This window comes from Carcharhinus amblyrhynchos, unplaced genomic scaffold, assembly GCF_965287045.1.
Source record: "Carcharhinus amblyrhynchos unplaced genomic scaffold, sCarAmb.v2.hapA scaffold_38, whole genome shotgun sequence".
NCBI classification, from domain to species: domain Eukaryota; kingdom Metazoa; phylum Chordata; class Chondrichthyes; order Carcharhiniformes; family Carcharhinidae; genus Carcharhinus; species Carcharhinus amblyrhynchos.
Genome location: NW_027649779.1, coordinates 1,881,143 through 1,908,293, shown reverse-complemented (window position 1 = coordinate 1,908,293; position 27,151 = coordinate 1,881,143). Strand labels below are relative to the sequence as shown.

Here is a 27,151-nt window from a genome sequence, read left to right as displayed (position 1 = left end):
AAAAAATCAATTAAACAATTGGGTATTTCATCTATCGTTAGAGGAAAATGATTTTATTATCTTTATTGTAGTTTTTAATGTAACCGAGTGATTCTCATTGACATGAATTAACAGTGTCCATCAGTGCAAGGGAAATGTTCACAAAACTGGGTTTACCACTGGATTTGTCAACTGTTTTGTTGATGATCTTTAAGGGGATGGCTTCATGTCCCACCACACAGGAGTAAGAAGCGCCGCTGGACCATTCCTCTGCTGCAATGGATAACAGGCTGTACATGAAGAAGGAGCTATTGCCGTTCTCCGCCACCGCCTCGGTGTTCCTGTAATTCCCGGGATTCACCGGCTTGTCGTTGACGGTCCACTTGACGAAGATCTCTCGGGGGGAGAAACCTCTCACTAAGCAGCTGAGAGAGACGAATCTCTGAGCGGAGACTTCTTCTGCCGAGGGCAGGAGGACAGAGACGACGGGTTCCCGCGGATTTGGATCTGCAGAAAATGTACAATAAACGTCAATAAACTGGAGAATTCTGGAGACAATGAAACCGCTGGTTAGATATCAGGAAAATGTGCTTTGCTTCTGATTTTAACTCTTCCCATTTTTGATTTGCAGCTTGGAGGAGAGATGAACACAATTGTTTTCTCAAATAACTCGGGGGGGGGGGCGGAGTGGAAAGATTCAGAAAGTTTACAGCACAGAATCAGGCCATTCGGCCCAACTGATCTACTTTTCCTTTTTGGTTTTCCGGTTTTTACGCGCCACATCAGGCTCCTCCCTTCTTCTTCAATCTAAACCCAATAACATCGCCTTCAGTTCACTTTTCACTCATCAACACATCAAACTCCCCATAAAAATATCAATCGGCCCAGAGTCGTTTAGTTCAGGGGGGAACATTAATGCACTGAATACTAAATATTGACTGATAAACTTACATTGGAGATAGACACAGTGATACATTTACATAGAAACATAGAACATTACAGCACACTACAGGCCTTTTGGCCCTCAATGTTGTGCCGAGCTATGTCCGAACCCAAGATCAAGCTATCCCTCTCCCTATCATTCTGGTGTGCTCCATGTGCCTATCCAATAACCGCTTGAAAGCTCCTAAAGTTTCCGACTCCGCTATCTCAGCAGGCAGTCTATTCCACACCCCAATCACTCTGAGTGAAGAATCTACTTCGGACATCCCTCCTATATGTCCCACCATGAACCTTATAGTAATGCCCCCCTCGTAACAGCTACATCCACCCGAGGAAATAGTCTCCGCACTCTATCTATCCCCCTCATCATCTTATAAACCTCTATTAAGTCGCCTCTCATCCTCCTCTGCTCTAAAGAGAAAAGCCCCAGCTCCCTCAACTTTTCCTCATAAGACCTACCCTCCAAACCAGGCAGCATCCTGGTAAATCTCGTCTGCACTCTCTCCAATGCTTCCACATCCGTCTTATAGTGAGGTGACCAGAACTGAACACAATATTCCAAATGTGGTCTCACCAAGGCCCGGTATAGTTGCAGCATAACCCCACAGCTCTTAAACTCAAACCCCCTGTTAATAAACACTAACACACTTTAAGCCTTCTTCACGGAGCTATCCACTTGAGTGGCAACCTTCAGAGATCTGTGGATATGAACCCCAGGATCTCTCTGTTCCTCCACATTGCTCAGAACCCTGCCGTTGACCCTACATTTATTGCTTCAATCTCTCAGCTCACCTGTTTCCTTGTGGATAGATGTTCTTAGAGGAGTCGGCAGATCCTGATGGCTCACCACGCACTCAAACACAGCCGCACTCAGCCAGGCTTGTGTGGAGATGCTTAATTTGCTGATCACGCTGTCACGATCCGCTCCGGGCTTTCCGGCAATCTCTGATTTCAAATACTTCTTGTCTCGGATCCAGGACACGTTAACTCCATCAGGGGCATGAGAAATGATGCAGGTTAAGGTCACGGTCGCCTCCAGTAAGACCTGTTCTATTGGTGGTGGCTGTATCTTCACTGTGGTATCAAGGCACAGGGGAGGATCTGTGAATGAGAAATGAAAATGAACCCTAGTTCCCCTTCAGAAGCAGGACAGCAGTCTTCAGCCTGAAGGAGACAAAGTCGCCTTCAATATATCAATCTCTAACTATCGCCTTTCACCTTCCATGGCGAATGGGAAACCAGCTTGCTCTATGGAATTATTCCCTGTATTAAATATTGGAGCAGCGGTAACAGTTCCATGAATCAGAATTGGAGAATTCCCAAACAAACACACCATCCTGAGCTCAGGGAAAAAGTACTGACCGTTGGTTTATAAATAGGGTGGATGCACTTTCTAATATTTTACCCCTGTGCTGTGACCTGTGAAACAGTCTCACACCTACTGTCTCTCCAAATTTTACCAGCTGTCTCAGGGACAAGCTGACATCAAGGCCACCTCACTCACTATATTGCTTCAAACTGAAAGGGGGCACTCTTTTAAGGGGAGGCAGTGGCATATGGTGTTGTCAATGGACTTATAACCTCGGGCAAGACTCTGGGGACACAGATTCGAATCCCATCATTGCAAATATGAAATTTGAATTTTGTAAAAATCTATAATTAAAAGTTGAAATGGTTCTCATGAAGCTATTGCTGTAAAACCCCTCCTAGTTCACAAATGCTCCTTAGCAAAATCAACCTGCTGTCTTTATCTGGCCTGGCATGCATGTGACTCCAGATTCACAGCAACGTGAGTGACACTTCAGTGCCCTCAGGTTTGGGAAATAAACACACATCTCAGGAAAGGATAACAAAAAAATTGTTTTTCTGATGAAATTCTGAATGAAATATTGTCCTAATGCAGCAAACTACATGACAATAACTTACAAGTTGTTCTATGCTTATTACCAACTTTAATAGATCCCTAATTCTGATTAACATCAGAATGATATATGTTGTCCTCTGTTTGAGTCTCTTACCCTGAGATGCGCTGATGTCCAGACTCTGAGTGTGTCCTTGGTGAGTGACCTGGCAGGTATAGACTGCTTTGCTGAACCATTCCCCAGCGGAGACTGTCAGCCGACTGCTGGCCGAAAAGTTCCCGTTCACTTCACAGGGGGAAGAGGTGACAATTCCTGAATGCGTGGGTTCCCCATTCTTCAGCCACCTCACTTCCATTGACCCTGGCTGGAAATCGATGATTGAACAGACGATGATTGCGAATTTCCTGCGTGAGATTTCTTCACTGGAACTCACGGTGAGGATAACAGTTGGATGGATCTTAGGCTTAGGATCACCTTCAGGAAATAAAAACATACCAATTAAACATTTGTCAACAGAGGGTAATAAGGGCGTGGAATGCCCTGCCTGCAGCAGTTGCGGACTCACCAACTTTACGGGCGTTCAAATGGTCAGTGGATAGGCATATGGATAACATTGGAATAGTTTAGGTCAGAGGGTCATTAGATTGGTTCCACTGGTCGGCGCAACATCGAGGGCCGAAGGGCCTGTACTGCTCTGCAATGTTCTATGTTCTAACTCATTTGCAGTCAATAGACACGATCTGGACCAATCCAGAGGGCCGGATTATGCACATCTATTTCAATGAGTTCTCACCAAGGCCCGACATGTTAACCACAGTGTTTCTGTTTCACACAAGTTCCACAACACTTACATGGTATTTTAACGCTCTTGACTGTGCTGATGTGTCGAACCTCACAGTCAATTCTGGGACATTCTCCCGCTGAGTCGCTGATGGTTAACTGGCTGCTCAGGGTGTAGGTTCCCTTCGTGTTTCTCACTGATGGGTAAGTCTTAAACCCACTGGGGACCGTTTGCCCATTTTTCTTCCAGGTCAGTTTGGAAACATCTGGAGAGTAATCCATCGCCAAACATCCGAAGGTGATGGAGCCGTCGGAGTTCTGTTGCTGACAGGAGGAGACCAGGCCGTAGAGATTGGGCGCAGATGGTGTCGCTGGGAAAGAATAGCCAATTGAACAAGTTAGACTCGTGCGTTTATTAAGTCAACAAACATATTGTTACAAATAGGTTTCTATATGAGATATAGCTCTTGGTGTTAAAGGGATGAAGGGATATGGGTAGTAGGTGTGATCAGGACAGTGATGAGCTCTGACCAAAGTGAATGGCGGAGTAGGCTCCAAGGGCCGAATGGCCTACTCCAGCTTCTATTTTCTATTTTTCTATCTCGAACATTCATTAGAATTATGAACTTATCCCTAATATTTCCCGATTATATCTTTCATCCGCCTTTGAGATGATGTTACTTCTATCATTTGGGAATTGTCATCTCTGTAGAAACTCATATCCCTGTCTCCACTTCTATCAAATTAGGAAAAAAAAACACATTCTGTTAGTCTCACAATGACATGTCATTCATTGGATTAACAGAGAACAGCAAAAATTTTCTCCATTATTGCAGCAACTATTTATTTCTCAACAACAGCAGTGTGTGATGAACCGCTGTTTATTTCTCAAACAACAACACTTTGTAATGAAGAAGTTCTCCCTTCATTCAGACTATCCACTCACCTGATGAGGGAGCTCCAACAGCTTGTGATTCCAAATAAACCTGTTGGACTTTAACCTGGTGTTGTGAGAATCCTTACTGTGCCCACACCAACCTCACTCTGGCATCTCCACACTAGTTTTGGAAATTGCCTGGGTTCAAACTGATTGGTGCCCCTTACTCTCTCCAACTCACTGTCTCTCACTGCACAAAACGGAGATTAGTGACTTTGCTTCAAACATACCTCCGGAATGAATACTTACTGAATGATCAGGAAACTCTAAATGTGATTATAAATTCAAATAAATCCAACACTGACTCATTGAAGGATCATACATTAATAGCAGGAGTTGGCCATTCGGGCCCTGAAGTCTCCTCCATCATTCACTGAGATTACAGATGAGCTGACTGTGGTGCTAGCTCTATTCTGAACCTCCTCACGCCGCCCGTCCATCACCCGCCCTCTGCCCATTTCCCCAGCTCTTTGCCCTTTCCCCTGGCTCTCTGGCTTTCACGGTGGCTCTTTTCCCCTTTCATCCGGCTCTCTGTATTTCCACCTGGTTCTCTACACTTCCCTCCAGCTCTGTGCCCTCTCTCCCGGCTCTCTGCTCTTCCCCTCAGCTCCCTACGCTTTCCCTCAGCTCTCTGCCCTCTGTCCCTGCTCCCTCCCCTCTTTCTCCTTTCCCCCAGCTCTCTGACCTTTCCCCCTGACTCTCCTGCCCTTTCCCCTCGGCTCTCTGCCCTTTCCCTCGGCTCTCTGGCCTTTCTCCTGCCTCCCTGCCCTTTTACGTGCCTCCCTGCCCTTTCTCCTGGTACTTTCCCCTTTTCCTGGTCTTTCTACCCTTTCCCCCATCCCTCTGCCCTTTCTTTCGGCTCTCTCCCCTTTCACTGGTCTCTCTCCCCTTTCCCCCTGCTCCCTGCCCTTTCCCCCCTCTCTCTACCCTTTCCCCTGGCTTTCCGCCCTGTTCCCCGGCTATGTGCCCTATTCCCCGCCTCTCTGCCCTTCCCCCAGCTCTCTGCTGTTTCCCCTGGCTCTCTGCCCTCCCCCCACCCCGGCTCTCTGCCCTTTCCCCCGCCTCCTGTTCTCCCCTGACTCTTTGCCATTGTCCCTGGCCCCGAGCCCCCAGCGATTCCCTCCAGGTCTCTGCACTCCCAGGGCAGCGCTCACATTTGAACACCAAACTGCCGCTTGAGATCTTTCTTCTCTCTCGTTGCAGGCCCTCCCCACACAGATTCAGTGAGTGTGAGTGGGAGAATGTGAGTGTGTAAGGGTGAGTGATTAATTGAGTGAGAGTGGATGAGTGATGTGTGAAGGAAGGTGCGTAAGTGAGGGTGAGTGAGTCAAGTTCTTTGAGTGAGGATGAGTGATTGAGGGTGAGTAAGTGTGGGTGAGGGTGAGAGAGTGTGAGTAAATGAGGGTGTGTGAGAGAGGGTAGGTGAGTGAAGGAGGCTGAATGTGAGTGAAGGTGGCTGGATGAGTGTAGGTAAGCAAGAGTGAAAAAGTGTGGGAGAGTGAGTGAGGATGTGTGAAGGTTAGTTGAGATGGGTGAGTGGAAGTGAGTGAGATTGAGTGAATGAGGGTGAGGGAGTGAATGTAACTGTGTTTGTGAGGGGTGAGAGTGAATGAATCAGGGTGTGTTATTGAGGGTGGTGTGTGAGGGAGAATGAATGTGGATGGGTGGGAGAGTGAGGGTGAGTGAGTGAAGGTGTTTGAGTGAGGATGAGTGATTGAGGATCTGTGAGTTAGGGTGCGTGATGTTGAGTGATGATGAGGATGTGAGGGTGTGTGAGTGAATGTAAGTGCGTGAGTCTGAGTGAGTCTGAATGGGTGAGGTGGCGCAAGTGAGAAAGACACAGAGAGAGGGTCATTGAGCTTGAGTCTGTGGGGGTGAGTCTGGGTGATTGAGGGTGGGTAGGTGAGTAAGTGAGTGAGTGTGAGTGAGAGTGAGTGAGACCGGCTGAGTGAGGGTGGGTAAGTCCGGTAAGTGAGTGACTGTGAGAGAATGGGGTGAGTGAGTGAGAGTGAGTGAGACTGGGTGAGTGAAGGTGGATTAGTAGGATGAGTGAATGACGGTGAGTATGAATGTTGGTGACTGACTGAGGGTCTAAGTCAGTGAGTGTGGTTTAGTGAGTGAGGTTGAGTGAGTGATGGTGTATGAGTGTGGGTGGCTGAGTGACAGTGAGTTAATGACGGCGCATGAGGGTGAGTGCGTGAGGGTGAGTGCGTGTGAGTGAGTGAGTGAATGTGGGTGCGTGATGAGGGTGTGAGAGTGAGTAAATGTGAGTGAATCAGTCAGGGTGTGAGAGTGAGTGAGGCAGGGTGTGTGATTGAGGTTGAACGAGTGAGGTTGAATGAGTGTTTGTGGGTGAGTGAGGATGGATGAGAGTGAGTGAGCGAATATGAGTGAGTGACTGTGAGTGAGTGAGTGTGTGAGGGTGTGAGGATGAGTGAGTCAGGGCGTGTGTTTGAGTGAACGAGTGAGGTTGAATGAGGGTGTGTGAGTGCTTGTGTGTGTGAGTGGCGATGGATGAGAGTGAGTGAGTGAATATGAGTGAGTGATTATGAGTCAGTGAGTGTGTGAGGGTGAGTGACTCAGGGTGAATCAGGATCAGTGAGTTTCTGAGTTTGAGTGCATGAGTTTGAGTGCTTGAGGTTGAGTGCATGAGGTTGAGTGCATGAGGTTGAGTGCATGAGGTTGAGTGCATGAGGATGAGTGCGTGAGGGCGAGTGCGTGAGGTTGAGTGCATGGGGATGAGTGCGTGAGGGCGAGTGCATGAGAGCGAGTGTGTGTGAGGGCGAGTGCGTGAGGGTGGATGAGTGAGCAAGGGTGAGTGAATGAGGGCGATTGAGTAAGCGTAAATGAGAATGAGTGACTGTGGGTGAGTGATTGTGGTTGAGTGAGTGAGGGTGAGTGAATGAGGGTGAGTGAGTAAGATTGTGTCAGTGAGGGAAGGTTGGTAAGTGAGGGTGAGTGAGTGAAGTTATTTGAGTGAGGATGAGAGATTGAGGGTGAGTGAGTCAGTGTGGGTGAGGGTGAGAGAGTCAGTGAGCCACCTCCTCCTCTCCCTCTCCATCGATCTTTTCCCGATTCTCTCCATTGATCAGCTTTCAGTAACAGGGCTGTGTAAAGTCAGGAATCAGTGTAGATCACCGGGCAGCTGCTTTAATGTCGGGGCCTTTCTTTCAGAAACACGGATCAGTGAACAAATAGACAGACTGAGGGAGCTGGAAGGGAAGCTTCCAGCAAAACTAGGGTCACACAGGAATCAAACACCAAGTTTACACCAGTACTGGGGAGCCAGGCGGACTTAGTCTCAGCCAGATCCCTTCTTATTGATCGTGTCTTTGTGTCCGGTGTAACACATGGAAATCCCTACTTCTGACCTCATGTTGGATGGAATGTGTCATTGATGAAGCAATAGAAGATTGTTGGTCCCAGAACAGTCCCCTGCCGAACTCCTGCAGTGATTTCTCAACTTAGATGTTTGACTTCCAACAACCATCACCATCTTGCTTTGTGCTAAATATGACTCCAAACAGAGAAGAATTTCCCGCTGAAACTTATTCACATGAGTTTTACTCGGGCTCCTCGATCCCACCCTCATTCAAATGTTAGTGCGGGAGGGGGAGGGGGTGGCCGAGGTGGCACAGTGATTAACGCTGCTGCCTCACAGTTCAATTCCCGATATGAGACATTGTGTATGGAGTTAGTAAGTTCACCCCGTGTCTGCTTGGGTTTCCTTCGGTTGCTCTTGTTTCCTCCCACAGTCCAAAGAAGTTTGGGTTCAGGGGACTGGCCGTGCTAAATTGCCCCTTAGTTTCAGGAGGTCTAGTTAGAGTAAACACATGTGGTTATGGGGATAGGGCTTTGGTGGGATTCCTGTTGATGCAGACTCGATGGGCTGAATGGCCTCCTTCTGTACTGTAGGATCTTGTGATTCTATTCTATGATGCAAATGACTGTCTCTCTGACGTATGTGAGATGGAAAGTGTGTGAGGTGTGTTTGGGTGTGTGTTTGATAGAGAGAGAGGGGTGAATGTGTGTGTGTGAAGGTGCCTGTGTGTGATAGACTGTGTTTGCACATGTGTGTGACAGTGGGCTGCGTTTGCAAGAGGGGGCAGTGTGCCTACTGGAATGCAAAATAATCTGTTCATGAGTGTGTGGAAGTGTGCATGGGATTGTGTGTGAGAGAGAAAGATGTGTGCAATGTGCGTGGGTGATAGAAGCAAAGTGTGTGTGTGTGTGTGTGTGTGTGTGTGTGTGTGTGTGTGTGTGTGTGTCAGAGAATGTTTGCGCGAGACTGTGCTTATGTGAGAGACTGTGTCTGTGTATAAGTTAGAGTGTGTGCATAGGTCTATATTTGTGAGAAAGTGTTTGTGAGAGAGCTCGTGTGAGAGGGCAAGAATGTGCAGGTGTGAGATAGTGTGTGCAAAAGGGATAGAAATATGTGTGTGTGTGAGAGAGAGCGATGCGTGTGCAAGAGGAATTGTGAGAGAGTGTGTGTGAATAAATGTGAGACAACTTGAGCGTGTGTGACAGAGTTTGGGAGAGAGAGTGCGTGTGCGAGAGCATGAGACTATGCTTATGTGTGTGTGTGTCTGAGTGTAAGAGAGAATGTGTGTGGAGGTGTGTGCGTGTGAGTGTTTTTGTGTATGAGAGATGAGAGACTGATTGAGAGAGCGAGAGTATGTCTGTATTTGTATTTGAGACAGAGTCTGTCGGCCGTGAGAGAAAGAGGATGTGTGTGAGATATCGTATGAGAGAGAAAGTAAGTGTTTGTATGTATGTGTGAGAGAATATGAGGGTCTGTATGTGTGTATTTATGTGTGTGAGAGTGTGTGATGTGTGTAAGTCTCTATCTGGCTGATTCAGTCTGGAAAAGCACCCTCACTCCACACACACTCACCCACTCACACAGTAAGTGGGAGTGACAAGCGAGCACAATACGGACTGTGGGTCAAGTGTTGGAAAAACATTTAAATCATTCACATGTCAGTCACAATTAAATAATTTCCTCTTTCCTCAATGAGAGAAACGTGTAAAATCTCACGCAATCTGACGCAATGTGGAGAGTCTGCAGAAGGATCTAGATAGGCTGGGCGAATGGGCCAGGAAATGGCAAATGGAATTTAATGTTGGCAAGTGTGAGGTGGTCCACTTTGGTAGGAAGAATGGTAGGAAGGACTATTACTTACGTGGCGAAAAACTGCAGCAGGCGACGGTGCAGAGGGACCTCGGGGTCCTTGTGCATGAGTCGCAAAAACCCAGCTTGCAGGTGCAGCAGGTGGTCAGGAAGGCGAATGGGATGCTGGCCTTCATAGCGAGGGGGATTGAATATAAAAGTAGGGAGGTCTTGCTGCAGCTGTATAGGGCATTGGTGAGGCCGCAGCTGGAGTACTGTGTGCAGTTTTGGGCGCCGCACCTGTGCAAGGATATTTTGGCCCTGGAGGGAGTGCAGAGGAGGTTTACTAGGCTGATACCGGAGTTGAGGCGGTTGAGCTATGAGGAGAGGCTGAATAAACTAGGCTTGTACTCGCTAGAGTTTAGAAGAATGAGGGGAGATCTCATTGAGACGTATAAGATGATGAATGGGATGGATAGGATAGAGGTGGAGAGACTCTTCCCGCTCAAAAAAGACAGTAGGACTAGGGGGCACAGCCTCAAGATAAAGGGGAGGCGGTTTAGAACGGAGTTGAGGAGGAACTTCTTCACTCAAAGGGTGGTGAATCTCTGGAATTCTCTGCCCGTTGAAGTGGTGGAGGCTGCCTCGCTAAATATTTTTAAGAAGCGGGTTGATGGGTTTTTGATAAGAGAGGGGATTAAGGGTTATGGGGAGAGGGCGGGAAAGTGGAACTGAGCCACAACAGATCAGCCATGATCTTATTGAATGGCGGGGCAGGCTCGAAGGGCTAGATGGCCTACTCCTGCTCCTATTTCTTATGTTCTTATGTTCTTATGTTCTTATGCAATCCAGGGCAAAGCCACCCACAAGATTATCCGCCCCCTCATTCACCCTATTCACTCTCTCCATCACTAACAAGCAGTGTCAGCACTGTGTGTATTATATACAACATGCACTGCAGCAACTCACCAAGGCTCCATAGAATACACTGTCCAAACCCGCTGCCTTTACATCCTAACAGGACAAGGGCAGCAGCTACATCTGAAACAGTATAACCTGTAAGCTCCCCACCAAAACACACACCATCCCGACCTGAAACAATATCTCAATTCATTCATAATCGCTGGGTCAAAATCCTGGAACTTCCTGCCTAACAGCAGGGCGGATGCCTGCAGCATATGGACTGCAATTGTTCAAGGATGCTTCATACTTTGTGAAGGAACAATTAGATTAAAAATTCTGGCCGAGCAAATGTCTCTAAAATGCCTTTAGAAGATTAAAAATAATATGCAAGTGAATTTGACCCTTCAACTGTCAAACTAAACAGTTCAGGGGCTCCTGTAGTACGGAGCACAATATAGTAAATCTCACTTTGTATTTGTTCATCGAACATTCCCAAGGCCGGGACATCACTGCTTAAAAATCACCCAATTCTCCCTCTACAGCCTGATGTTTCTGCTTCTCTGATGGACACAATATGCTTCAGGGGTTTAATTTATGAGATGCCGAGTCAAACAGTCACATTTCTCACAAGTACAAATGCATTGAAGAAATAAATCAAATTTCACTTCCTGCAGTACAGGAGAAGGAACCAGAAGATTTATAACCAGTCAGGGAGATTCCTGGTCCCAACACAGTGACCACACGCCCAGAAACAGAACAGACACAAATAGTTCAACAGTCGATTTACCAGCAGAAAGATCTGTTCAATCTGTCAATTTCAAACTGTTGGATTCTCATTGATCAATAGTCAAGTTACAACAGAAAATCAATAACCTATTTTAAATTAAACTGATATTCATTTCAGAACTCCTCTCGACTTTTAATTATTTCTCTCTGCCTGTCTCACTTCTCGAAAACTGTGTAAAAATGTAATTTCGCTGAAAATGAGCAAAAATAACAGATTCAGGGCAGTTCAATGTCCCTAACAGTGATACAGCGACACAGTAGCAGTTCAATGTCCCTAACAGAGATACAGTGACACAGTAACAGTTCAATGTCCCTAACAGAGATGCAGTGACACAATAACAGTTCAATGTCCCTAACAGAGATACAGTGACACAGTGACAGTTCAATTTTCCCCAACAGAGATGCAGTGACACTGTAAGAATTAAACAAACCAGAAAAAATTACATTGAAAATCGTTACCTGATTGGATATAATTTCTTAATTAAATGTAATCAACAAAATAATCAAGGCAAAACACTTTATCGAGCCGAGCACAGCTGAGTAAAGAAATGTTTTGTTTTTGAATTCATTTTGATACAATTAAATATTCTCTAAAACTGATAATATTTTGCACGCTAGTGCAATATTCAAGGTCTTTTGTTTTGAATTAATCAGCGTCAATATTACATTTTAAGTTATTGTTAATTGTCAGTTAGTTCTCCTGCTAGCTGATTTGTTCTCTGTAATAAAGTGAGTTTTCAATCATTCAAAACGTGCTTCTGCCCCCAACATTGTTAAATAATTAGGTTACAATTAAATCTCAATGTTAAACTATAATTACAAATTACTGAATGGAAACATTCAAACATCAGTCATTCATTTACTTAAATCTAATTACATCGTAATATTTTACTTTTTCACTTTTACTACAAATGTCTTCTTATAACCAACAATCGTGTTAAAAATGCAGATTTCTGAGTTTGTACAGACTGTAACGGCCTGGCCGTTTGAAATCAATAATACTGCTTCCGAGATTTAATAATTTAGACCACCCATATAACAACTTCATTACTGAACACATTGTTTAATGAAGGAAGATCTGAATTAAACAGTGCAAACACAGAGACGATAATTGATTCAAATCCTCTGTAACGCTAAAAACACGATGCAGAATTTAAGCCTCGACCTTTTCTTCATTATAATATTTAATATGAATTAAACATAAGCTTCAGTTAGTATGAATTCTTCCATTCTGTCATTTATTCTTCCTATAATTCTATTCTGTGTTTAACATTAATGGGAAACATGATGTTATTAAGTGCAGAGCTAATATTATTTTTATAATATTTATAACATCATACTATTTTTATTCAAAGTAATCTTTTTGAATTTCAAGCATTTAATTGTCAATCGGTAGCCAGTTTCCGTTGACACTTTACTACAATTCACACACAATCAGTTGAGCAATTTTGCTTGAGTGTCAGCGAATTCCATCTGTCAGAAAACTGTGTTCAGTCTGTCAAATTTTTATAAACTGTTTGATTCTAATTGATCCAAGGTCAAATTACAACAGCGAAAAAAAATCAATAAACATTTTAAATTAACCTGATGTTTATTTTAAAACTCCCTTTGCCTTTTAACTATCTCTCCCTGACTGTCTCAAATCCCTAAAACTGGGCAATTATTTTTTCTGAAAATGAGAACTTCGAATATAACAGATTCAGGGCAGTGTAATGTCCCTAATAGAGATACAGTGAATTGTAATTCACGTTTTATGTTAATATGTAACCACTAGTTAACATGAATAAAATGGCCGAACATATATTTTTCTGCTTTATCCCTCCAAGAATATTCAAAAGCAAGTTTATTTTCATTTAGCCAGAACTGCTCAGTTTCACTGAGCTGAAACAATGTAAAAACAATTGAGGAACACCAAACAATTTCACAAATTTTGAGATGAGATAAGTAATTAATTATCTCGGCATCTAATTTAAAAAGAATACTTAGAACGAATAATCTGGCTGCAATTGCACAGAAAAAAAAATTAATAATCGGAAACAACAATTTCCAAAAAGGAAATTATTCTGCAAAACTCGTATTCCAGTGAATGCGAACTTAATCTGAAACATACCGATTAATGCAAAATATCTTGTTCAACTGAGTGCTGCTGTGAAAACAGCAGGTTATCATTGAAATAGTTTCTGGAATTGACACAAAATATTTCCAGTCTGGAAAATGTTCTGGTCATGTTATTTGTGTGAAAAACACAACAAAACTATTAAAGGGGATTATTGCTAAATTATTAATATAAAATAATCTGTGGTGAATATGGAGTTAAATTACTGATTAATAATCCTTTGATTTACATTAATTTTACTATTAAACTTGTTCATGAGAAGTTTGTGATTGCAGCAAAGACTAAGTGTCGGAACGAGCGTTGTAAGTCATGACTTACTTGAATTTGTGAGCGTTAGTTAAAATTTATAAAAATGCTGTGAAATCTTTTAGATTTTTTTTCCCAAACCTGCTTGTTTCCTCCCTACAAGGATTTTCAAACTCAAAGATTGTTTGCATTCAACCAGAAAACATCTAAGCTCTCAACGGCACCGTTAAAACACTATTTAAACAACACAGAAATAATGCCACAAAGCCAAACCATTGCACAAATTTTAAACATTCACAGTGACTGCACCACAGAATCTCCTCAGCAGAAACACAACAAAACACATCAATGAGGGAATGAATCCGCTTCACAGAAAAAACAGCTCAATTATCCAATCAACAGAATCAAATGTAACATTGCAAAAAAAAACTCAATATCGAATCTAGCAAACCAGCTCTTAACCAATTGTTAAACTAAACAGAAATCTGGAGTAATGGGAATAGCATTGCGAGGAGGTGGAATATGTCCAACAAATTAGTATTGAAACTTTATCACATCTTATTCATATTGGGTCATATTTCAAACATATTTAAACATTTGGATGGTAAAAGTTCCAGCCATCAAATGCCACCGAGATTAAACATTGCAGGTACCCCAAATTCTGAAAGCAGTGACAAACTATGTTCTGAGCGAGCTGCGTCAGCCGTTATCACTAAAGATTTTAAACATACAAACACAATAAAGCCTGCTTTATTTCTGCCTGCAGTCATGCATCAAGCAGTTGCGACCTGCAGAATGTTCATATTCAATCACAAAACGTGTAACAGCTCAGTGTCACTGAGTTCAAACAATGCAGAGACACCAAATTAATTCACAAATTTTACGTATTTAGAGTCACCCAGATACATAATCTCCTCACCCGAAAAAAAAGAATCACTGAGAGACTGAACCCCGCTTCATGCAGAAGCAGTACAATTCTACAAACACTTTCAACAGAATCAAATATAACATTTACAGAAATGTTTAATATAAATTCCAGCCAATTCGCCCATCACCAAACTAATTAATGTTTAGAATAAGCAGAAAATATTGCACAGCAGCACCAACATTGTGAGTGAGTGGAACATTTTCACTGGATAAATATAGAAATTTTAGATTTTTTACTATTTTTGGTTTAAATTTCAAACACTTGTGCAGGTGATGGTACAACCCGCAGCCACTAGATGTCGCCGAGAGTAAGCGCTGCAGAAACGCTGAATTGTTTAACAGACATTAGGCTTTTAAAGTAACCCAACCACACAGTAACGTCAACAGATAAACACAAAATCCCAACAATTTGGGATTGAATCCCTCAGCAGCACCTATTGTCAAGAAAAAGCGGAATTCTAAAACCCCTTTGCAGCAAAATCACAGGAAACATTGTAACAATTCTCGACCGAGAATCCACCAAACTCACATTTATGTTACCACATGGATTATTCGTATAGATAAAAATATAAAACAAAGACACACGTAAACAAGTTACTCAATAAGTGGATGGTTCTTACCTGTAGTCACCGTCACCATGGTCCCTTGTCCCCAGTAGCCGAAGTAGTCACAGTGTCACATTCCGTAGGTTGTGTCACACAATAACCGTCCCTGCACAAATTAGACACAAAATCAGTATTATTTTAAATATCCACAAACCCAAGGAAAAGCAAAGACAATTAATGTTTATTCGATTATAATTGGATTTCTGGATACTATTTGGCATTCATAAATGACCCTAATATTTTATATTTCACAGAGTTACACGTGAACATGTTGTTGAAAACACACATCGATAATTGAGTAATAATCAAGATTTTCCATGTTTATTCTTGTCATGTGGTCAGTGCTGGACATAAATAATACTGTACTGTGATTACAGTTGGGATTTAAAAGTGACACTGATCCAGTTTCAGTCAATCAGTGCTGAGGGGTTTTTGTATTGACAGTAACTGCTGTGCCATCCAGTTATCACAGTGAGACACAGCATGACAAATACTGAGACGGACTGTTAACTGTAAAATACAGACAGTTAATTTCACAGCTATTTCAAAAGCCTGTTCCCAGCTCGTTCAGGGTGAGTCAGTGAGATACTTCAATTTTTACTGGTCATGATATTGATAAAGGGGGTTAGAAACTTTTACACTCTCTGTGCACATTCAGCGTGTAAATCAATAACAATAAAATTGAAGCATTTTACATCTTAAAAAAAACAATGCTGTTTGTAAGTATTATTTTGTTGAACCCTCATTTACTTTGGCATTCGGCAATGGCATTGGTCACAAATTTAAGCAACGTCCTTTTCTGAGGTTTTTGTATGAGGATGGCGCTTTTCTCAGCATTGTGACCCCCGTAGTATATCACAGTGACACACACCCATACAAAAACTGCACTCACTCTGTTCAGTACTGCTGTTCAATATTCACTTCAAATGGACCATTAGTTTTGCTCTAATGTAAAATGTAGGCAACTGTTTATATAACACAATCTATCAGAAATATTAAAAAGAGTAATATATCGTGTGTGGTACTTGCCGAAACTACAATGAATATAAAGTCAGTGAAAAGCTCACCAGTTATATCGGTGAGTTTGGGAAGTTTTACTGTTAAATGCTTTCTGTGTTACTTTTTTTAACACGATTATAGTTTGGTTCTGACCAGCCTCGATCATATTGCATTTAAAACAGACACTGACCTTCAGGTTATGATGGAAGACGCTGATATCCCTCCCGGGCTGTTCTTGTCCGGGTGCAGCCCTGGATCTTCTCGCTGTGTTGTCTTGCACAGTAATAGATGGCCGTGTCTTCAATCTTTAGGCTCCTCATGTCCAAAGAGAAGATGTTGATTGAAGTGTCTGTGGACGCAGTAAATCGACCCTGAATTGATGGCGCGTAGTAGCTGCTCGATGAACTAGCATAGCTAACCAGCCACTCCAGGTCCTGCCCGGGAACCTGCCGGATCCAGTACATCCAGTAGCCGCTAAGACTGAAACCGCTGGCTTTACACGTCAGTCTCAGGGAGCCTCCGGGACGCCCGGTCTCTGCCTCTGGCTGGGTCAACACAACATCCGACTGGACACCTGTAAAAATAGATCAAAAACACCAGGGATTAATCTTAGTGAAATGATTGCTGAGTCTGGAACATTCCAGAGAGAGACTAACACTGAGACAGTAACAGTGAGAGACTTGAACAATAATAAAAAAATACTCACCGGATAAGAAAGTCAGCAACAAACTGAGAGAAATGGCCGACCTCATCTTTCTGGTGATTTGGGGGAAATGGTTGTGTCAGGAACTCAGTGAACAAACCAGCTCCCGGGCTGTTGGATTCCGGTCCCAGTGAGCGGTATTTAAATACCCGGCAGAAGGGGGCGGCTTTCCAGGCGCCGCCTGTTGATTCCCTGCTGGAGGCGGCGCCTGGATCCACGTCCCACCTTCCACACCCCCAACAGAATGGACTCGGAGATTTACAATAGATTAATATTAAAATGGACATTTTATCTGTATCAGAATATTTGTTTGACTGAAATGTTAATTGTATTGTCCCCATTATTTCTGATGGTGATATTACAATTCATTATTTATTTATTTAAATAAGTAATTCCATTGTAAATATGGTGATTTTATTACCACACCACCAACAAGAAAATAAATCTGAAAATGATGAAATAACATTTTGGAACATTAGAGAATTTTGCAACAACTCCGTGTCTCTGCCACATTACAATAATAAAGCACAATTTATCAGAAGAAATACCATCGATTTCTGTAATTAAATGTGTAGAATATACAAAGTGATTCTATTTACAGTGTGGTTGGCTTTCACTGTACAAATTGGGTTTGGAGATGAGAAGAAACTCTCACACAATACAATATTTCTCCTTATATTTGTCAAACTGCCCCAATCTCGAAGACAGGCCTTTGAAAATAATGAGAATCCCAACCTCCTGATAATTAAATAGGGAGTTGACAGAGAAACATAAAATTAGATTGATTTTTGATGGAGAAGTTAATGAATCGGAACGGACATGGAGATCATTAAAGTTCTTCTTCAGCATCCAAATCATTGCAGCTCACTCTATTGGCCACCGGCTGTCGAACATACACTGTTCTTGGGAATACAGGATATCAGAGCTTTGCGGCACATTGCACAGTATCACAAGAATAAATGTTTTATCTTCCATTGAATCAGGTTATAAACTGATCATTTCTTCACTCATTGGCAGCTATGAGAGGAACTCTTCAATAACAGAAATCAGATTATACTGTACAATAGAACACGGTGCAAATCAGGTACAAGAGACGCTGCTGTTTCAATGACATACAGAAATTTCAGAATATTCCAGGAATCCCCGGTGTTCATGTCAGTTTTATGATGTTGTTTTAATATTATTTCATGTCATTGCACCGATTTCACTTCATTGGGGAACTGGGCACATCAACATCTCTCTCTCTCTCTCATTTCATGAAGTGATTAATAAACAGACTTTAATTATTGGAATGAAATTTACTCGGAAACTATACAAATGAAAAAAATCATCCGGTCACATTATTGTTTTGACATAGTATTTACTCAGGTAATGAACAGGACACTGAATGAAAATATTTGATTAGAATGATTACGATTTAAATTGTGGGAATGAAACATTTACTGTTTAAATGTCTGAATCCCTTGTTGTCCATTCAGCTTCACGCGAATCTGTCCCACACAGTATTTGGCAGCAACCCAGGCTGGTGTCAAATGCTCAAAGTTATTGACAGGAAACATCTGGGGGTGTTTGTGCAGTAGATCAAAGATCGGTTTCATCAGTACTGACCGCTTGGCAACAAGCCAACTTAAAACACTGCATGTTGTCAGTAAGGTCTATTTATAAACAAATCTACCCAGCAACAGTACTGGAGGCACTTGAATTTTTAGAAGTTATAAATCCAGATGATGTTTTCCCATCTCTAAAGAAAGGATTATTTTCCACCTTCTCTGGCACCCAATTAACAACAATGATGATTTTTCCAACACATCAGGATATTGTGATGGACGGACAGAAATAATCTCAGGCAGACTGAGAAATGGCTCAGAGAGACGATACATGTTGTCATATTTGAGCAGGCACATTTATATTTTATTTCCTTTTATCTTTCCATGGGATGTTTGTTTGGAAAGACCAACACTCTTTGCCTGCACCAAATTCCCTTAAATTGATTGGTTTTCTAGGACACGTCTGTAGATATTAAAGAGTCAGCTATTTTGCTTTCAGTCTGCAGTTATATCCTTGTGCGACAAGATAGCGATGGCAGATTTTCACCATTGGGGAATCAGAGCGGTTCCAACGATCGCAATTAGTATCCATTCCAGATTTATCAATAGAATTCAAAATCTACCTGCGGGAACGGCCCGACTTAAATCCCCGTCCTCACACCATTGCCCTGGGCCTCTGGATCACAGGATCAAGTAAAATAATTGATGTCACCATCTACACAAACAATAAATGTATGACTCTGTTGACACTGGAATGAATGACATTTGAATGACTGATGGATGAATGACTGTTGGATGCCTGAATATTTTCATTGAGGACTTAGTGAATGGATTGGTGGATTCATTGATAAATGGCCCTGAATGATGCTGTTCTACATTTCCATATTTGTGTTTGACTACTTCATAAATTGAAACAACTCCCTTATTCAATGTGTGTCCATCTAATACCTTCACTCCTTCCAGAGTGTCTGGACGAAATACATTCCGAGTTTCTCGGGAGTTTGCAAGCTGATCCTCTTGAAGAGTAGGGGGAGATTTTCCTGCAGCTCGGACGGTTCATTTCTCTGCTGATGCTGTATCTTCATATCCAGGACAGAAAGAGAGAGCGTGATATGCTTGAGGAGGAATGACTGTACTATATAAAATACTTGCTCTTTCATATACAACAAATCAATCAATATACCCTCACCCAAATTAGTGAAGGCAACAGGGTGAAAAGTAAATAAGATAGCAACAGAAATATTTTTGAAACTCACTGGAAAACTACAAGTGTCACATTATTTCCCAAAACAGTGTAATAATGAATCGGAAATTAAAGATTCAGTAACTTCACATGAAGTACAGGTAATTCCATTTATATCATCACTTTGAAAACCATCACACACCCCAGCTATGTACCAGGACTTTCTGTGTGATGATGAGGTGATGACTTGTCAATGAAGCGCAGAGGCTGCTGGGTAGCTGTTCATTCTCCTCGGTCTGAATTAATTCCACTCCCCACTGAATTCTGGGACAGATTTCATTCCTTGGTGTCAAAAAAGCCAATATATTGTCAATAAATTTTACTATCAATAAATTATACGAAGCAAAGTATAGTTATATATTAAATAGAATGAAATGCTGAAAATAAACAGAAAATACTGGAGAATCTCAGTAACATCTGTGGAGACAGAATACAGCCTTTGTTTCACATCTGGATGACCCTCCGGCAGAGTATTCCTGCTGCTTTGGAGAGATCATCATTGTTTCCTACAACGTGCCAGAAAAGCTGCATAAATTTCCTGTCAGATGGGAATAACAGAAATCATAGATACTATTTCAAGACACACACAAGTTGCATCAATTCACATAGTGATCCCAAATATCATAACAAACTTCTTCATTTTAAACTAATCAACATCTCAATCACGAACTATATCCTAAAAAAAAATCCTAATCCCTATCCACCCACATCATTTCTCAATGTCATCACTCTCTTCAATTTCCTCCAAAGAAAAGATCACACTGACTCGAAACGTTGGCTCTATTCTCTCTCCACACATGCTATCAGAGCCGTTGAGATTTTCCAGCATTCATTATTTTTGTTTCAGTTTCCAGAATCTGCAGTATTTTGCTTTTATCAAACTGATGAACATAATTGGTGAACTAATTGTCTATCTGTATGAATTGATGATAACTGGGGAATTGGAACAACCCCGCCTGGAAATTCCTCTCCAAGACACTCACAAACCTGACTTGGACCACTCCTTCACTTACACTGCGTCGGAATCCAGGAGCAGCCTCCCTAAGAGCACTGTAGGTGTACCTACACTGCAGGTTCTGCAGCAATCGAATAAGGCGGCTCACCACCAGCTTACCGAATGCAATCAGCAATGGGGAATAAATGGGGGCCTAGACAATGTCGCCTTCCTATCATAGACTAATTTTAAATATACTCCTCATTATATATGAATGAGATCTGGTGAATGAAATTATTAAACTGCAAATAGACGGTAATTGGTGAAAATAATTACTATATTTCTGATTTTTTTTTTATATTCCCCTTATTCGGTACAGTATAATTAATTACTCGGTGCTGTCTCAGTTCATGCCTAAGAAATTCCTACATCATTCAAACTGTGCGAGACACTGCCTCAGTTTTACTTTACTTGACAATGTTATTTTTAAAAATGTTTATTTCGCGGGATATGGGTCTCATTGGAATTTGGCATTTGACCATCCCCACATGGCACTCGGCACTTGAACCAGGCCCCTGTTTATATTAAAATACAGTCTGGCTCTGTTAATACTCTGCTAGACCAGAGCTCAGTTTACATTGCACACGGCATTCTCTCTGGTTATGTAATATTTGATACTCACCCTGTATATATATTTCACCGTGGCAATTTTGTTCCAGCACTTAACTATGCTTCTCTTTGAATTATGTTTGTTTTACTCCACGGTTTTGTGAGAAGAAGAGATAATATGTTGGGATAAAAAAGATTGCTATCAGGCAAGATCCAGAAACGGGCAGTATTGGATCACCAGTATTTTATTGTGCTGTAATTTTCTTTGATTTTTTGTTCTTCATTGACCGTGCATGCTACACAGGACTTGATATCCACTTTCACTGCAGCCAGCAGAAGTAGATTTCAGATTTCTTTTCCAGTGTCCAAAACCTCACACGGTTTGCCCTTGCAGAAGGATGCAGAGAATTGTGTTCTCCCAGCCACTTTAATCATTACTGGCATTGACCAGTGCAGTAAAAACTGAGACCATGTCTAATACAATATAAACGTGGATATGGACAATTGCAGAAATAAGATTGCATCTACTTTGATGCAAACAGAGAGAGATCTAAATTAATATAAACAGAGACAATGTCGAGTTTAATATAAACAGAAACATGGTGACATATAATATAAGCAGGGACAGCGTCTTATTTGGTACTGACAGATAATATATCCAATTTACTATGTGTAGAGACAGACAACATAACATTCTACATGCAAGATAAAAAGAGTTAGGGTCTAGTGGAAAATAAACGAAGGCATGGCTCATACTACAAGCTGACACAGGGTAAATTTACTGTAATATAAAGAGACTGGTTCAATCCCCATGAAATTTGTAGAGACGGCCGAGTGTCCCATCAAAATCTTACAGGACAGGAGTAACATGGGGTTAGCTGCAGAATGCAAAGCCCCCTCTGTACCGGCAAATTAATAACTCCCAAAGCAGGAATAGCATGACTTAGATGCAAAGTGAATCTCCCTCTAAACTATCCAATTCAAACATTGTCACAACAGTATACTGCCTATAAACAGAGTGAAACTCCGTCTACAAATCTGTACAAACAAAATTGAGGCAGAAAGAGCATGGACACTCTTCTATGTAAAACTCTCCTGCACTCTTCCTTCAGAGATCCAGGAGGCAGGTTTAAATTAGTGTAAGGTATCGGGGAAAGAGCCGTCTATACAGTTCCACAAAACACACCCAGGCCAGGTACAGCAGAGATTAAATACGGATCACATCTTCCCTGACAAACATATATCAACCATTCATAAGTCAGAAACAATGAGATTAGACGCAGAGTAAATGTTCCTCTACACTGTCCAGTCAAATACTCCAAGGACAGGGACAACACCGGCTAAATATAGGGAAAGATTCCACATTGAATCCTTATCCGAGGTTAGGTGCAGAAGAAAATGTATCAAGCATTTCAAGATCATTGATTTCTCAAGAGATCTTTTAGAGTACATCTCACTCACGGATTCCAATTTATTGAGTTATATTATTTTAGAAACCTGTAACTGTGGCTGAGAGAACACATTGGGCAGACATTGTCTTTATGCTGTGGAGTGAAGACGATGAACCATCATGGAGAAACAAGACGCAGAACCAGACAGGAGAAAAACAGAGAAAGAGATAAAACACAGGAGATGATCTGTGTCTTCTGTGTCATTACATTTCGGGATCAGAGGGATTATTTCCTAATTCAGAACATAGATTTCATCATGATGTTTATTTTTCCTCACATAACTGATGAATAAATAATGTTGAAAAACAATCATTACTGGAATCCGTTGATTGATTTGCATTGTTCTCTCTATTTCTGTGCTGTGTTGGTGGGGAAATATTTGTTGTGTTTTTGTCTGTCAACAATCTAATTTGGAGTTTCTATTTTTGTATTTATTTACATAAATACCTCACTGTTTACAATGAAATGTTCATGACAGCAAAACCAGATAAACCGTCACTTATTGATCAGTTTGAATTCAAAATAGCGATTTATTTTAAGGATATTAACCGTTGGTTGAAAATGAATAGAAACTTTTTGAACATTCATTACACCAGTTGCATTTAATTAAAAGAAAATGATACATACCATTGCAGAATTAGTTCTCAAAGTTCTGAAGTCACAATTAAGAAAACATCTGTGAACAGGCTGATATTCCACTGAATGTTAATTTGATTGAGGATTTAATCTGTTTAAACTAGACAAATGCAATTTTAAAAAATCTGTTGTCTCAATGTTCCTGTCACGAATAGTGATCACACTCACACGACAGAAGAATAGAAAAAAAAATCCAATATGGTTATCACTAAGAGATACAATTATTTTTGCTGCCTCACAGGCGACAGGGAAACGGGTTCGATTCCAACCCTGGGTGAATGTGACTGGTTTTCACCTTCTACCCATATCCATGTGAATTCCCTCCGAGTGCTCCAGTTTCCTTCCACAGACCCAACATATGCAGATTAGGTGGATTGGCTGTGATAAGTTGCCCCTTAGCGTCTAATGATGTGCAACGTAGAATCATGGAATCCCGACAGTGCAGAAGGTGACCATTCTGTTCATCAAGTCTGCACCAGCTATCTATCAGAGCATGTCTCACAAGGTGGAATGTCTATGTTAAATTTTCTGTTAGTGTCCAGCGATGTGTTGGTTCGGGGGATTAGCCTGTGAATATGTGACGTTGTCGGGATAGGCTGGGTCCAGGTAGGGTGCTCTGCTGGAGAGCCACTGCAGACTTTTTGGACAGAATGGCCTCCAGTTGAACTGTAGGGATTCTATGAGTTCATGCTGCTATGATCAGGCAGAAGAATGAATATATCTGCAACAATCTCAGCACTTCCAGAAAATTACAACTTTCATTTTGGTGGAACTTGCATTTATAGAACATTTTACCCGAACTCATGTCGTCCCAACGTTCTTACAGCTCACTAATGTACCTTTGCTGAATTTATTCACAGCTATAATGTTGGAAATACAGCAGGTAATGTATGTGTAACTTGCTCTAACAAACCAAGATATGATAAATGACCATCACAATGCGATTTTATTTGAAAAATGAGGATTTGTGTCGGATATTGGGCATAACAGCCTTGCTGTTTGTAGTTATATCAAGAGATTTTGCATCCTGGCATCGACCTTAAATGTGAATCTGCTTCTCTCTCTGCTGATGCCCATTGAGCTGCTGAGTAGCGTTTTTATTGTTTAGATTTCTGTAATCTGCAGCACTTTGCGCTGTTATCATTGATCCTCTGGATGTGAGCATCACCGACAAAGCCAAATTAGTTATCCCTGCTGAAAAGGCGGTTGTGAACCACCTTGGTGAAAGTTGCCCTCGGGATGATTTTATTGTTTGACTGTCGATAAAATCTTTGATACAACTGGGTGGCTTGCTCGGCAATTTCAGTGGTGGTGAAGGGTCATTTTCCTCACAGTGGGACTGGAATCTATCTAGGACAGACAAGGGAAAGATAGGAATCTTTGGTTCTCGTGTTATTTCCAAAGGACGGTGTTGTTTGAAGTATAAAAGTATATTACTTTGTATTTCTGGAATTGAAACCAAAAGAAAAAAAATGCTGGGAAATCTCAGCAGGCCTGATAATATCTGTAAGGAGAGAAAAGAGCTGGCGTTTCGAGTCCAGATGACCTTTTGACAAAGCGTTGATGAAGGGACATTGCACTCGAAAAGTCAGCTCTTCTCTCTCCTTACAGATGCTGCCAGACTTGCTGAGATTTTCCAGCGTTTTCTCTTGATTATTTTTTACGTGTCTTTGGACGGAGTGAATTGATACTGAATCCCTGGGACGAAGGAATTGTAGGGTGATCCAAGACTTGTACGGAAGAAGACACTACAAATATTGCCCAGCGACCTGTGGGACCCAGGCCAAGCTTTTCTTGAAATCTTGGGATGAAACTTGTAGCGGTCTCTTGTTCAAAAGAGATTGAAGAACATAATAAATGTATATCACGTTGCACTGTAAATGGACACTAAAGGGCAACTGAGCATGGCCATTCCAACCACCCTGTATTTTTTTGGAATGTAGAGGGAAAGTGGTAAACCTGGAGGAAACCCACGCACACACGGGGTGATTTTTCAAACACCATACAGTTACACAAGGCCGAAATGGAACCTGTGTCCGTAACAGTGTGTGGTTCCAGTGCTAATCACTGTGTAAATAATTCTTACTGACTTGAAAAACGATATGAGTAACATATTCAGTATTTACTTGCACATTCTGTGTCTCAGTCAAAACCTAAATGTAATGATTTGCCCGGGGCGCCCTTGAATGTGATGTACAGCTGACCATTCCGCTGCCAGTGCAATGCATCTTTCAAATGACTCACTGAACTTCTCGCCAATCTTTCTCTGCCTCAGACTGCACCTAAATCAGATAAATTTTATTCTCTCCCTCAGTCTCCATTAACTCACTTACACGGGTACCCAGGAAACGGATCTGGCTACTCGTTGAAAAAAAAAGTTTATTTACTTTTTTGGTTACGACGTCTTTTGACTAAAAAGGTGAAGCACAAATGTCTCAACAGGGGAAAATTCAGTGTCGGAAACAAACCAGTTCATTCGCTTAAACCCCTCTCCTCAACTCTGTTACACAGCACTGAACACACTTAAACTTCCTACTTTAAAACGCCTCGGCGGGAAAGAAAGGTTGCTTTAATGTTTCCTCTCAGTGATAATCTTTAGTCCATTTCCCTTCAATTAATCTGTTTAAACCTCCTAATATGATAATTTTCTGGATTCATTAAAATGGGAATGGGGGTGAATGTAATGCTGAGACCAGCAGCAATCTGTATGGTTGTTCTTGATGCTTTCAAAGTGAGTTCACCCTCACAGGCAGGAAGACTGTTCACGGTGATAACATCAAACTGGCCCCGGTTGTTCCATTCTCAGGTAACACAACTTCCTGTTTCATGCTGCCGGTTCCAAACCGCACATCTCACTTCTGAGCAGAAAATAAATCCAGAGACCACAATCTGATGAGAACATCTGTCAGTGCGGCTTATATCTGCCCACAGAGTCAGGGCAGAGTCAGACAGATCACATTGCGGTGACATTTACAAATGAGCCTGATGTGATCTGTTCAGAGTTTCCATTCCCGGACATTATCGGAATGGTCAGTGGATCAGTCACTGAACTCCCCCGGATTCCGTGAAGGGAGGGAATGATAGCTGTTATCTTTCCTTGTTTGATCATTTTGTGTCCATCTGTTATTTATTTTCGTTCCTCAGCTTTTATCTGTCAGCACTCTGTTCTTCTTTCTCCCAAATCTCCCGTTGTCTCTCTCCTTGTCAATCATTTGAACACTTTAATTCGAGTTCAAAATCGTGAAGTTGTGAGTGGGGTAATTAAAGAGAGTATATTTCTACTCGAAGGACGGTCGGTAACCAATGGGAAAAGACGTATTTTATTGAACAGGGCGACAGAATTTTAATTGTTCACCTTGACACAACAGTTGTCATGAAATGGAATAAAGAGCTTGAAAGGCTGATAGAATCAGATTTCACAGTAACTTTGGAAAATTGATGAGATATATCCTTTAACTCTATGGAGTTAAAATTTGAAGGATTTTCGAGAATAGGTCCATTTTAATGGTCTTTAAGTATCATTGTCCTCGCATCGATTCTGTACCCCTCCTCCCCTCCCCACCCCCCCCCCCCCCCCCCCCCACCCCCGACCTTCATTGAGCCTGAATAAAATGCAACATTCATCCGGCTTTCATCTTGTGCTACTCTTATCTTGCGACAGAACTTGTGTTTGTGTGCGTTTGTGTGTGTGCGTGGGGGAGGAGTGCTGGGGGGTGGGGAGGGTGGGGGCGGGGAGGTGGACTGTTCCGAAATTCAATTATTCAATTCTACATACAAGCCGTCACTTTGAACAAATTAGCATTGGATCGAACTTGTTTAGGAAAAGCACAACAATC

At 41.9% G+C, this 27,151-nt stretch overlaps 1 gene segment (V, D, J or C); it reads right to left on the bottom strand.

Annotated features, from left to right (window-relative positions):
• Window positions 1–94: 94 nt before the first annotated feature.
• On the bottom strand, window positions 95–26,690 carry LOC145362555 (Ig heavy chain C region-like). The segment is given in 8 exon segments: window positions 95–486; window positions 1,714–2,022; window positions 2,940–3,257; window positions 3,629–3,934; window positions 15,209–15,256; window positions 16,434–16,766; window positions 18,702–18,736; window positions 26,677–26,690. Coding segments are annotated over 8 exon segments (1,755 nt in total).
• Window positions 26,691–27,151: the final 461 nt, after the last annotated feature.